The following is a 14393-nucleotide window of genomic DNA, read 5'->3' as shown; positions in this document are numbered from 1 at the left end:
AATTTAAAAAATGGAAATTAATTATCCAAATGAAATGCATCAAAAGCAGCAAGTTTTGGCTCCATAGGTTGGTTAAGAGGGTAAGAAGTTCTCCTAGAGTTTCAAAACGTAATTTTTTGTTATTGACAAGCTTAGGTATACACAACAATATGCTGCTACGCTATTCTATATGAAAGACTACACAATGTAGATAAAAAACTAGCTATAGGTTTATCTAATATTCCCATCTCACAGGATGGTTAGTCATACATGGAATCAGGGGAGAAAATACACGAAAACCGTTAATTGAAAGTTTCCTCTCCTAACCTAACAGACTAAGCCAGAGGACCCAAAACAGAAAACGTGAAAGTACGTCACTTTCGTGAACCGATTTAATTTCTTAATACGGCGATTTTTAGCCTTAGTGTACATACGAGCGAAAAGCGACGTAATTAGTAAGAGGACGGGTTATTCGGCCAAACACCCTATGATGTATAACGAAAATATATTTGTTATAGATTTTTTTACAGTAGACCTCTGATGTATATTAGAACCTGAGCAGGATAAACAAAAAATATTGTTTTACAAGGAATTTTGTAAATTCCTTTGAAATAAGATTAACTAAATAACGTACCCAGTGGTCGACGGAAGTTGACCTCGTCGCTGAAGCGTCTCTGAGACGGCATCTTGTAAGAAGGAAGATCAGGGAGGGTGTTGGCCAGGAACGTCTGTTCTGGTGCCGCCTTCCTGCCGTGGACCTCACAAGGGAAGGTTCCGTTGTCTCTCAGAGGGGACTTGGCCCGCTTGTAGTGCAGACTGACGGGATGGTCGACACTCTTTAATGCGTTGAAGTGGTTGAGGAGGTTGTTGTTGCTGGGGAGGACGTCGTTGTTGTTATTATAAATGTACGTGTTGTCCTTACTGAACGAGAGGTGTCTGGGTGACGGCCACCAACTTTTGGGGCTGGTGGTACGGTTGAGTAGGTAGAACTCTATTATGAGGATCACACAAGAAATAAATTAGATCAAAGTTGCTCAACATTATGTCATGGCAATAATATTTTTGTTTACGTAGCTACAAAAAATGATAAACATGTCATATAGACATTAAGAGATAGTTAGGAGAATGCAAAGGCTTACCTTCCTTCCTGGCGAGCTCTTGACTCAAGCGACGCAGCTTCTCCACTTCGGCGTCGACTCGTTCACCGTCTACAAGATAATGAGGAACAAACGTAAACAAACACAAACACGTGCAGTAAAGTACGTCAAAATTATGCTAGAAACTGGTCCTGTAAAATCTGAGACGTAGTTGTCGTTGCTGTTTTAGATTCGGCTACTGGGAACAAAAAGTTGCAATTAGCACGGGCTATGGTGAGCCCGTAGTGGACTTACCTGGCACAGGAGCGGTGCTGTAACTGAATCTAAGACATTTAACGAGACAAAAACATGCAAAATTATACTGTGAGAAAATGTATGCGCACAATAAATAACTTGTTGAGGGTCATCTTAGGGACCCGCCGAACACTCCTTCACGCTGATTCACAACTTTACGTAAGAGTACAAATCGTGTCACCGAGTTTGAATTCCAAGAAATATTTTGAGTTGATGGGAGCTGAAAGTTTATTTTGAGGGTGTGTTATATCGACCATTGCAACAACGACCACACTTTTTCCCGGGGAAATAACTCCACCACAAGCACGATATCTCTTACCAGTTTTTGCGGGCACTGTAATCTCAAAAGTGTTTCATAATATATAACTTACATGTTTAGATCTGACACATGCTGACCTGTGAACAACATGCGTGACGACATCAAGCACTCGGATCCCGGCTCAACCTTGACGACGAGCGGACGTCTGACTCCACCTGATTACATTCCGTTACGTGATTTTACCCATACGACTGTAATACTACGGTCTGCTTTTCATATTGATCGGTCCGGCTGGTTACGACGCCTGGCGCGCATTTCGCCGTGGGTCATAGAAATATGGGGGACGACGGGGACATAGATAGTTCCCGTCGAAGCCACTAGGGATGTCCACCCTCAGGGATTCCTGCCCCCGTCGAAGCCACTAGGGATGTCCACCCCTCAGGGATACCTGCCCCCGTCGAGGCCACCAGGGATGGCGCCGCGTCACTCCTCTCCACAATGTTATCATATAAGGTCATAACTGGGCGAGCAGCTCCTGGCGGACGGCTGCCACGCTCTGCCTCACGAACAATACGATCTCCGCTGCTTAAAGTTTTACTTTAAAGAGTACGCTGTAGTGTTGTGTGATGGGTCACTCCCTGGTCACTCCCCCCGGCCCACATCAGAGCAGACTAGGGAGTGGCAGGAGCTGCAGGAGGGATGTGCTCCGGTGTCTGGGGGCATCAACAGTGTTCAGTTATAGCGACGCTGTTCCCTAAGACAGCAATACATTATTGTGCTTCACACCAGCCATACAGAGCCTCCTGGCACCTGCCTATAACTGCCCAGTCATGACCATGTCTTGCCCTCTCTCCTGTTCCTCCCTCTCTCCTGTCCCTTCCTCTCCCTCTCTCTCACTCACTGTCAGGCGTGGCTCCCACTGTGGACTGTAGCCAGGAAGCCCCCGTCAGGCGCGGGGTGCCACTGAGGGCCCCATCGTCAGGCGAGGGTGCCACTGAGGGCCCCACCATCAGGCGAGGGGTGCCATTGAGGGCCCCACCATCAGGCGAGGGGTGCCACTGAGGGCCCCACCGTCAGGCGAGGGGTGCCACTGAGGGCCCCACCGTCAAGCGAGGGCATGGTGGAGGCAGGAGACGTAATGAGATGTGACGCAGCAGGAAGCGCTCTCACCGGAGCGGACATTAGCTTTAAAAGGTTACCTTATATAGAGTGGCTGGAGCGCGGGAAGCACAGGGACCGGATCCTGGCGCCATACAGGTACCTGCTCAACCCCTACAACCGTCCTTGTCAAACATTGCAACCTCAAAATTCAACATTAATAGTAGGCAGCCATCAGTCTTAATAGTGTATATTTCTGTATATCATAAATATACACTAAACACTCGTATATTTTTATACTTTCTAGTAGGCATCCATCAGTCTCAGGAGACTATGGAGTTGGGCTCTGATGTCGGCCTGGTCTGGAGTGGCCTCACCAGGGCGCAAAGCCAGGATAGGTTGATTCGGGGGAGAAGCTGTTACCCAAGCACCAGGTCCCCCCCTCTCCACGGCGCATATGTATACTTTCTACATATACTGTATCTGTTGTATCTTCTGCATGTACTGCAGTGTATTGAGGGTTGAGGGCCGGGACATGAGCTGAACCTCAACCCTTGCACAAGGGGGTCTGGTAGCTGAGTGGACAGCGCTCGGGATTCGAAATCCTAGGGTCCGGGTATCGATCGCCAGCCGACGGCGGAAACAAATGGGCAAATGAACAAATCCACAAGGGCCGTGACGAGGGTTTGAACCTACGTCCGAGAGGATCCCAGACGCTGCCTTAATCGAATGAGCTACGACATGGTAAAAGAATTGCAACCGGGAAATCATCCTGATTTACCAACGGTTCCTGCAGCCTCTCCGAGACACAAACCAGGGTTTTACCCAACTCCCCCCATGCACCCGAGCTATGTCAACTGGCTGTTCTTCCTCTTCGCCCTTACTTCATTACACACAGAAATCAGAAGTGTAATGTCATTTACACTTGTGAAATCACAGGGCCTCGTCACGGCCCTTGTAGATTTGTGCATTTGATGCATCACGCTATTGTGGTTTCTGTGTGTAAATGGGCAAAGTTTCTTTCACTTTGATGGTCCTGTTCACCTAGCAGTAAACAGGTAAATGGGAATTAGACAGCTGTTACGGGCTGCTTCCTATATGTGTACTCACCTAATTGTACTCACCTAATTGTGCTTGCGGGGGTTGAGCTTTGGCTCTTTGGTCCCGCCTCTCAACTGTCAATCAACTGGTGTACAGATTCCTGAGCCTACTGGGCTCTATCATATCTACACTTGAAACTGTGTATGGAGTCAGCCTCCACCACATCACTTCCTAGTGCATTCCATTTATTAACTACTCTGACACTGAAAAAATTCTTTCTAACGTCTCTGTGGCTCATCTGGGTACTAAGTTTCCACCTGTGTCCCCTTGTTCGTGTCCCACCCGTGCTGAAGAGTTTGTCTTTGTCCACCCTGTCAATTCCCCTGAGAATTTTGTAGGTGGTTATCATGTCTCCCCTTACTCTTCTGTTTTCCAGGGATGTGAGGTTCAGCTCCTTTAGCCTTTCCTCGTAGCTCAATCCTCTCAGTTCCGGGACGAGCCTGGTGGCATACCGCTGAATCTTCTCTAACTTTGTCTTGTGTTTAACTAGGTATGGACTCCAGGCTGGAGCTGCATACCCCTGTGTGTGTGCGTGTGTGTGTGTGTGTGTGTGTGTGTGTGTGTGTGTGTGTGTGTGTGTGTGTGTGTGTGTGTGTGTGTGTGTGTGTGTGTGTGTGTGTGTGTGTGTGTGTGTGTGTGTGTGTGTGTGTGTGTGTGTGTATTAGAGAGAAAATATATGTGAAAAATAGATTGGTTGGAAAGGCGGGGTCCAAGAGCTAATAGCTCGATCCTGCAGACACAAATAGTAAATACGCACGCGCCACACACAAACGCACACACACACATACACACACATACACACACACACACACACACACGCACACACACACACACACACACACACACACAGGGGTATGCAGCTCCAGCCTGGAGTCCATACCTAGTTAAACACAAGACAAAGTTAGAGAAGATTCAGCGGTATGCCACCAGGCTCGTCCCGGAACTGAGAGGATTGAGCTACGAGGAAAGGCTAAAGGAGCTGAACCTCACATCCCTGGAAAACAGAAGAGTAAGGGGAGACATGATAACCACCTACAAAATTCTCAGGGGAATTGACAGGGTGGACAAAGAGGACTTGGAGGCTTCAAGAAGACCTAGACAAGCTGAAGGAATGGTCGAACAAATGGTTGTTAGAGTTTAACCCAACCAAATGTAATGTAATGAAGATAGGTGTAGGGAGCAGGAGGCCAGATACAAGGTATCATCTGGGAGAGGAAATTCTTCAGGAGTCAGAGAAGGAAAAAGACTTGGGGGTTGATATCACGCCAGACCTGTCTCCTGCAGCACATATCAAGCGGATAACATCAGCGGCATATGCCAGGCTGGCCAACATACGAACGGCATTCAGAAACTTGTGTAAAGAATCATTCAGAACTTTGTATACCACATATGTCAGGCCAATCCTGGAGTATGCAGCCCCAGCATGGAGTCCATATCTAGTCAAGGATAAGACTAAACTGGAAAAGGTTCAAAGGTTTGCCACCAGACTAGTACCCGAGCTGAGAGGTATGAGCTACGAGGAGAGACTACGGGAATTAAACCTCACTTCGCTGGAAGACAGAAGAGTTAGGGGGGACATGATCACCACATTCAAGATTCTGAAGGGGATTGATAGGGTAGATAAAGACAGTCTATTTAACACAAGGGGAACACGCACAAGGGGACACAGGTGGAAACTGAGTGCCCAAATGAGCCACAGAGATATTAGAAAGAACTTTTTTAGTGTCAGAGTGGTTGACAAATGGAATGCATTAGGGGGTGATGTGGTGGAGGCTCACTCCATACACAGTTTCAAGTGTAGATATGACAGAGCCCGATAGGCTCAGGAATCTGTACACCTGTTGATTGACGGTTGAGAGGCGGGACCAAAGAGCCAGAGCTCAACCCCCGCAAACACAACTAGGTGAGTACAACTAGGTGAGTACACACACACACACACACACACACACACACACACACACACACACACACACACACACACACACACACACACACACACACACACACACACACACACACACGCACGCACACACACACACACACGCACGCACGCACGCACACGCACGCACACAAGGAATTTAATATCACACAGGAGAAGCCATAATCGAGTATGTCTATATTAAGCCAGGAACATTTAACCAGGTCGGATTAAGACAGAAAACCTGATCCAGTAGGGTGGAGCCGCAGTATTGGGGGGGGGGGAGGGAGGGGGCGCCATGGTGGTGTGGATGGCTGGGTGTGTGGCTGCACCCACCACTATACCTCACCCACCACCATACCTCACCCACCACACCCACCACCATACCTCACCCACCACACCCACCACAATACCTCACCTACCACACCCACCACCATACCTCACCCACCACCATACCTCACCCACCACACCCACCACCATACCTCACCCACCACCATACCTCACCCACCACCATACCTCACCCACCAAACCCACCACCATACCTCACCCACCACCATACCTCACCCACCTCACCCAGCACCATACCTCACCCAGCACCAGCGTCACTCCCCCACGCCACACCCAGCACCAGCGTCACTCCCCCACGCCACACCCAGCACCAGCGTCACTCTCCCACGCCACACCCAGCACCAGCGTCACTCCCCCACGCCAAACCCAGCACCAGCGTCACTCCCCCACGCCACACCCAGCACCAGCGTCACTCCCCCACGCCACACCCAGCACCAGCGTCACTCCCCCACGCCACACCCAGCACCAGCGTCACTCCCCCACGCCACACCCAGCACCAGCGTCACTCCCCCACGCCACACCCAGCACCAGCGTCACTCCCCCACGCCACACCCAGCACCAGCGTCACTCCCCCACGCCACACCCAGCACCAGCGTCACTCCCCCACGCCACACCCAGCACCAGCGTCACTCCCCCACGCCACACCCAGCACCAGCGTCACTCCTACACTCGGTGGTGGTGTCACACTTGCATGGGGGGAGGGTCCGGGGGGCGGGGGAGGGGTGTGTGGTCAGCAGAGGTGAGCCAGGTTGTCTTATACCAGTTGGGTGCGCTCACACACACGCACACAACAGGTGACTGACAGTTGAGAGGCGGAACCAAAGAGCCAGAGCTCAACCCCCGCAAGTACAACTAGGTGAGTACACACACACACACACACACACACACACACACACACACACACACACACACACACACACACACACACACACACACACACACACACACACACACAGTCTGCTCCAGTGGATAAGGGAGTATCTAAGCAATAGGAAGCAGAGAGTTACGGTGAGGGGTGAGACCTCCGATTGGCGTGAAGTCACCAGTGGAGTCCCACAGGGCTCTGTACTCGGTCCTATCTTGTTTCTGATATATGTAAATGATCTCCCGGAGGGTATCGATTCATTTCTCTCAATGTTTGCGGACGATGCTAAAATTATGAGAAGGATTAAAACAGAAGAGGACTGTTTGAGGCTTCAAGAAGACCTAGACAAGCTGAAGGAATGGTCGAACAAATGGTTGTTAGAGTTTAACCCAACCAAATGTAATGTAATGAAGATAGGTGTAGGGAGCAGGAGGCCAGATATAAGGTATCATCTGGGAGAGGAAATTCTTCAGGAGTCAGAGAAGGAAAAAGACTTGGGGGTTGATATCACGCCAGACCTGTCTCCTGCAGCACATATCAAGCGGATAACATCAGCGGCATATGCCAGGCTGGCCAACATACGAACGGCATTCAGAAACTTGTGTAAAGAATCATTCAGAACTTTGTATACCACATATGTCAGGCCAATCCTGGAGTATGCAGCCCCAGCATGGAGTCCATATCTAGTCAAGGATAAGACTAAACTGGAAAAGGTTCAAAGGTTTGCCACCAGACTAGTACCCGAGCTGAGAGGTATGAGCTACGAGGAGAGACTACGGGAATTAAACCTCACTTCGCTGGAAGACAGAAGAGTTAGGGGGGACATGATCACCACATTCAAGATTCTGAAGGGGATTGATAGGGTAGATAAAGACAGTCTATTTAACACAAGGGGAACACGCACAAGGGGACACAGGTGGAAACTGAGTGCCCAAATGAGCCACAGAGATATTAGAAAGAACTTTTTTAGTGTCAGAGTGGTTGACAAATGGAATGCATTAGGGGGTGATGTGGTGGAGGCTCACTCCATACACAGTTTCAAGTGTAGATATGACAGAGCCCGATAGGCTCAGGAATCTGTACGCCTGTTGATTGACGGTTGAGAGGCGGGACCAAAGAGCCAGAGCTCAACCCCCGCAAACACAACTAGGTGAGTACAACTAGGTGAGTACACACACACACACACACACACACACACACACACACACACACACACACACACACACACACACACACACACACACACACTCAAATGTAGATTTGATAGAGCCCAGTAGGCTCAGGAACCTGTACATCAGTTGATTGACGGTTGAGAGGTGGGACCAAAGAGCCAAAGCTCAACCCTCGCAAGCGCAACTAGGTGAGTACACACACACACTCTACGCTAGCAAAAGTTAGAACATCATTCAGAATCCTAAGTAAGGAGGCATTTAGGGTGCTTTACACTGCCTACGTGAGACCAGTCTTAGAGTATGCAGCCTCATCATGGAGCCCCGACCTGAAGAAACACATAAGGAAACTGGAAAAGGCTCAGAAGTTTGCGACGAGGGTCGTCCCAGAGTTTCGAGGGATGGGGTATGAAGAGCGACTGAAGGAACTGAACCTGACGACTCTAAGAAAAACAGGGAGCAGGGAGGTACAGCCCCAAAGAGGTGTACGCAGAGAGGTATTCCAGAGAGGTACACAAGCAATGTGGGTATTGTTCCCCCAGAGAGGTACACAAGCAATGTGGGTATTGTGCCCCCAGAAAGGTACACAAGCAATGTGGGTATTGTGCCCCCAGAAAGGTACACAAGCAATGTGGGTATTGTGCCCCCAGAAAGGTACACAAGCAATGTGGGTATTGTGCCCCCAGAGAGGTACACAAGCAATGTGGGTATTGTGCCCCCAGAAAGGTACACAAGCAATGTAAGTAATGTGCCCAATAGAGGTACGCAAGCACTGGGGGTACGGAGTCAGCGCCCCACTGCTCGAGGGCAGACTGCTGTGAGTTGTGAATCATGGCGGGATATTTCCTTTGTGACCACCGGCGTGCAGCTGGGCTGGCCTGGTTGTACACATTGTTATTCTCCCGGGGTCACGTGGCCGTATTAGGCGGCCACCTCTACCATCCCGACGATTATTAGCTTTGTAGCGCCGTCTGGACCATCCTAAAGATTAACATTTTTCTGGTGGCCAAGAGTGGATATGAAGAGCTTGACAGGAAACACGAACCACAGTCAATGGGAGACAGGAACCACAGTCAACAGGTGACAGGAACCACAGTCAACAGGTGACAGGAACCACAGTCAACAGGTGACAGGAACCACAGTCAACAGTACAGGCGACAGAAGACAGGAACCACCGTTCACACAACCAACCCTGACTGTGCTTCAGTCAAAGTATCATGACCACACAAATGATTCAGTTAAATCCCAGGTTACATTTCTTTAGACCATGTCGTGGTGTAGTGGACCAACGCTTTGTTGCTTAGGAGTACCCAGTGTGCAGATTCGAACCCCTTATCACGGGTCCTACACTCCTTCACTGTCCGCGGGAGTATGAGGAGAGAGAGAGAGAGAGCCTTTCGCTGTTCATAATGAGCACTGACCCCAGTAAGGTCGTAGACGGACCGGTGCCAGCAGTTTGTGACCCCCAAGACAATGAACTTTGTCCATAATGATAATAAAAAAAGTGATGCGTTAGCCATTAGCGTTGTTTGCAGCGCCGAGTCCCGTTACCAGCCGACTACCATGTTGCCTGCTCAGTGTCCACGACCTTACACCTTTAGTATATATGTTTTGTTATTAATGTGTTGTGTTTCTCGATGGGCAGACTAACCTGATTAGTAATTACCAGAGACCAGTCCCCTGTTGATGACCAGCCCCTGTTGATGACCAGCCCCTGTTGATGACCAGCCCCTGTTGATGACCAGCCCCTGTTGATGACCTGCCTCTTGTTGATGACCTGCCCCTGTTGATGACCTGCCCCTTGTTGATGACCTGCCCCTGTTGATGACCAGTCCCTGTTGATGACCTGCCCCTGTTGATGACCAGCCCCTGTTGATGACTAGCCTCTGTTGATGACCAGTCCCTGTTGATGACCTGCCCCTGTTGATGACCAGCCCCTGTTGATGACTAGCCTCTGTTGATGACCAGCCCCTGTTGATGACCTGCCCCTGTTGATGACCAGCCCCTGTTGATGACTAGCCTCTGTTGATGACCAGTCCCTGTTGATGACCAGCCTCTGTTGATGACCAGTCCCTGTTGATGACCAGTCCCTGTTGATAACCTGCCCCTGTTGATGACCTGCCCCTGTTGATGACCAGCCCCTGTTGATGACCAGCCCCTGTTGATGACCTGCCCCTGTTGATGACCTGCCCCTGTTGATGACCAGCCCTTGTTGATGACCTGCCCCTGTTGATGACCAGCCCCTGTTGATGACCAGCCCCTGTTGATGACCAGCCCTTGTTGATGACCTGCCCCTGTTGATGACCAGCCCCTGTTGATGACCTGCCCCTGTTGATGACCAGCCTCTGTTGATGACCAGCCCCTGTTGATGACCAGTCCCTGTTGATGACCAGCCCCTGTTGATGACCAGTCCCTGTTGATGACCAGCCTCTGTTGATGACCAGTCCCTGTTGATGACCAGCCCCTGTTGATGACCTGCCCCTGTTGATGACCAGCCCCTGTTGATGACCTGCCCCTTGTTGATGACCTGCCCTTGTTGATGACCTGCCCCTGTTGATGACCAGCCCTTGTTGATGACCTGCCCCTGTTGATGACCAGCCCCTGTTGATGACCAGCCCCTGTTGATGACCAGCCCTTGTTGATGACCTGCCCCTATTGATGACCTGCCCCTGTTGATGACCAGCCTCTGTTGATGACCAGCCCCTGTTGATGACCAGCCCCTGTTAATGGCCAGCCCCTGTTGATGACCAGCCCCTGTTGATGACCTGCCCCTGTTGATGACCAGCCTCTGTTGATGACCTGCCCCTGTTGATGACCTGCCCCTGTTGATGACCAGTCCCTGTTGATGACCAGCCCCTGTTGATGACCAGCCCCTGTTGATGACCAGCCCCCTGTTGATGACCAGCCCCTGTTGATGACCAGCCCCTGTTGATGACCAGCCCCCTGTTGATGACCAGCCCCTGTTGATGACCAGCCCCTGTTGATGACCTGCCCCCTGTTGATGATCAGCCCCTGTTGATGACCTGCCCCCTGTTGATGATCAGCCCCTGTTGATGACCTGCCCCCTGTTGATGACCAGCCCCTGTTGATGACCAGCCCCTGTTGATGACCAGCCCCTGTTGATGACCTGCCCCTGTTGATGACCAGCCCCCTGTTGATGACCAGCCCCTGTTAATGACCAGCCCCTGTTGATGACCTGCCCCCTGTTGATGATCAGCCCCCTGTTGATGACCAGCCCCTGTTGATGACCAGCCCCTGTTGATGACCTGCCCCCTGTTGATGACCAGCCCCTGTTGATGACCAGCCCCTGTTGATGACCAGCCCCCTGTTGATGACCAGCCCCTGTTGATGACCAGGCCGTTGATGGCTGCTCTGGTGGACGTGGAGGAGCAGGAGGAGAGGATGGAGCACAAAGGAACGTCACAAGACTAAAGGCAGAAGAATGATATGGATGAGGTCATTGGGGAGGATGGGGAGGAGGGGGGGGTGAGGTCACACACAGCAAGTCACACACAGCAAGTCACACACAGCAAGTCACACACAGCAAGTCACACACAGCAAGTCACACACAGCAAGTCACACACAGCAAGTCACACACAGCAAGTCACACACAGCAAGTCACACACAGCAAGACATACACACAGTTTGGGGGGGGGGGGCGGTGACACGCGGCTGAGTAGACAGCGCTCTGGGGTCGTATAGTCCTATGTTATGCCAGTATGGCCAGGCCCCCACACGCCAGGGAAGAGAAGCACAATGGTGGTGTATAACTCACAGCTTCAGGAGAGCTGCCGTCAAGTCTGGTCATGGTGGTGAATACCACAGTGGTACCATGAGGTGGTCATGGTGGTGAATACCACAGTGGTACCATGAGGTGGTCATGGTGGTGAATACCACAGTGGTACCATGAGGTGGTCAAGGTGGTCAATACCACAGTGGTACCATGAGGTGGTCATGGTGGTGAATACCACAGTGGTACCATGAGGTGGTCATGGTGGTGAATACCACAGTGGTACCATGAGGTGGTCAAGGTGGTCAATACCACAGTGGTACCATGAGGTGGTCATGGTGGTGAATACCACAGTGGTACCATGAGGTGGTCAAGGTGGTCAATACCACAGTGGTACCATGAGGTGGTCATGGTGGTGAATACCACAGTGGTACCATGAGGTGGTCAAGGTGGTCAATACCACAGTGGTACCATGAGGTGGTCATGGTGGTGAATACCACAGTGGTACCATGAGGTGGTCATGGTGGTGAATACCACAGTGGTACCATGAGGTGGTCAAGGTGGTCAATACCACAGTGGTACCATGAGGTGGTCATGGTGGTGAATACCACAGTGGTACCATGAGGTGGTCATGGTGGTGAATACCACAGTGGTACCATGAGGTGGTCAAGGTGGTCAATACCACAGTGGTACCATGAGGTGGTCATGGTGGTGAATACCACAGTGGTACCATGAGGTGGTCATGGTGGTGAATACCACAGTGGTACCATGAGGTGGTCATGGTGGTGAATACCACAGTGGTACCATGAGGTGGTCATGGTGGTGAATACCACAGTGGTACCATGAGGTGGTCAAGGTGGTCAATACCACAGTGGTACCATGAGGTGGTCAAGGTGGTCAATACCACAGTGGTACCATGAGGTGGTCATGGTGGTGAATACCACAGTGGTACCATGAGGTGGTCATGGTGGTAGGGCACTCAAGATGCTCACGAAAGGAATTACAGGCAAAGTACGGAGAGGGATCTTTAATTTCGTAATTTCGTGACAAGGGGATACAAGATAACCACCTACAAAATTCTCAGGGGAATTGACAGGGTGGGACAAAGACAAACTATTTAGCACGGGTGGAACACGAACAGGGAGACACAGGTGGAAACTTAGTACCCAAATGAGCCACAGAGACATTATAAAGAGTTTTTCCAGTGTCAGAGTAGTTAGTAAATGGAATGCATTGGGCAGTGATGTGGTGGAGGCTGACTCCATACACAGTTTCAAATGTAGATATGATATATTTAAACAGTTTCAAATGGATATTATATATATATATATATATATATATATATATATATATATATATATATATATATATATATATATATATATATATATATATATATATATATATATATATATATATATATATATATATATCACACCACAGGCCCTCCGAATTGCTGTGGCTCTCCGCCTCGCTGCCCCAATCCACACTGAATACATGTGTATTTGCAGCGAGGAAGTGGCCGACAGGTATGGACGGCATAGCCTTCTCTGCCAAAAGACAGGAGGATGGCATGCAAGACACGGCGAGGTTAATTACATTATTAAGAGGAGCCTCGACACCACAGCCGGTTGTCCAGCAGAGAGAGAGCCCCGTTACCTAATGCCCCCGCAATTCTCGCGAGCCTGTCGGTCGCCCAGACGTGATCACAGTGAACCCCTGGAAGAATGGTAGACAGTTGGTGTGGGACTACACTTGCGTTTCAACTTTAGCCAACACCTATGTTGACTTCAGTGCTGCCAATCACTGGGAAGCAGCCAAGTCGCATACATACAGAGACCTTGATCACCACTACAATTTTGTCCCCATTGCCTCAGAGACACTTGGTGCCTGGGGTAAAAGTGCTGCTAGTTTTTTGAGGGAGCTGGGTTCTAAGCTAATTGAAACAACTAGAGACCCTAGAGCCGCCAGTTTTCTCTTTCAGCACTTTAGTGTGGCGATCCAGAGAGGAAATGCTCACTGCATCCATGATTCCTGCCCGCCATCTGAGGAGCTGGAGGAACTCTACGCCCGGTGACAAGTAGCCTTTGTACCCGGCATGTAACCAATGTTGCAACTCTTTTTGTGTAATGAAATTTGAAATAAAATAAAATAACAAAATACAAAAAATATAGGGGGTGGTAGGAGAAGACAATATGTGAGTGTACGCGGGTGCCCCACAAGGCTCCCCCGGATGCTATATGTTGTCTTCTTCGAGGTCGAGGGATATATATATATATATATAATATGTAGGGAGGAGAGGAGGTGGGAGGGGTGCCACAAGTCAGGAGGTATTGCACCACGCTGGCCGGGGCGGCTCCGCCCTTCAGTGGTGGCGCAATTCAATTCAATTTCTTTCTTTATTATGCACCCCATACCCATGCCGTGGGCGGTGGTGGAAAGGGTTACACAGGCACATAATGGGTTCAGGAACTGAACTCCAGGACTTCGCTTAGCTAAGTGACTTAATCATTTGAAGCGAGTTACACAATTGTT

General features: G+C 50.1%; 1 protein-coding gene across 13 annotated transcripts in view; it reads right to left on the bottom strand.

Moving 5' to 3' along the window:
* CLIP-190 (Cytoplasmic linker protein 190) overlaps nt 1-14393 on the bottom strand; it is a 166996-nt gene that overhangs the window by 99169 nt on the left and 53434 nt on the right. For 11 of the 13 annotated variants that reach the window (XR_011222340.1, XM_045752840.2, XM_045752837.2 and 8 more), the window contains exons 3-4: nt 1119-1187; nt 614-970 (exon numbers count right to left, since the gene is read on the bottom strand). Coding sequence is in view for 12 of the 13 variants with exons in the window: in XM_045752840.2 (XP_045608796.1) it covers nt 614-970; nt 1119-1187 (426 nt within the window). In the remaining variant the exon portion in view is untranslated. Of the gene's footprint in view, nt 1-613; nt 971-1118; nt 1188-1766; nt 1807-2530; nt 2655-14393 lie in introns of those variants that run through there. The other 2 variants (XM_045752832.2, XM_045752838.2) reach the window with 2 other exon arrangements.

This window comes from Procambarus clarkii, chromosome 48 (assembly GCF_040958095.1).
Source record: "Procambarus clarkii isolate CNS0578487 chromosome 48, FALCON_Pclarkii_2.0, whole genome shotgun sequence".
Taxonomy (NCBI): domain Eukaryota; kingdom Metazoa; phylum Arthropoda; class Malacostraca; order Decapoda; family Cambaridae; genus Procambarus; species Procambarus clarkii.
The sequence above is the reverse complement of the archived record's forward strand: the minus strand, read 5'-3'. Positions and strand labels throughout refer to the sequence as shown.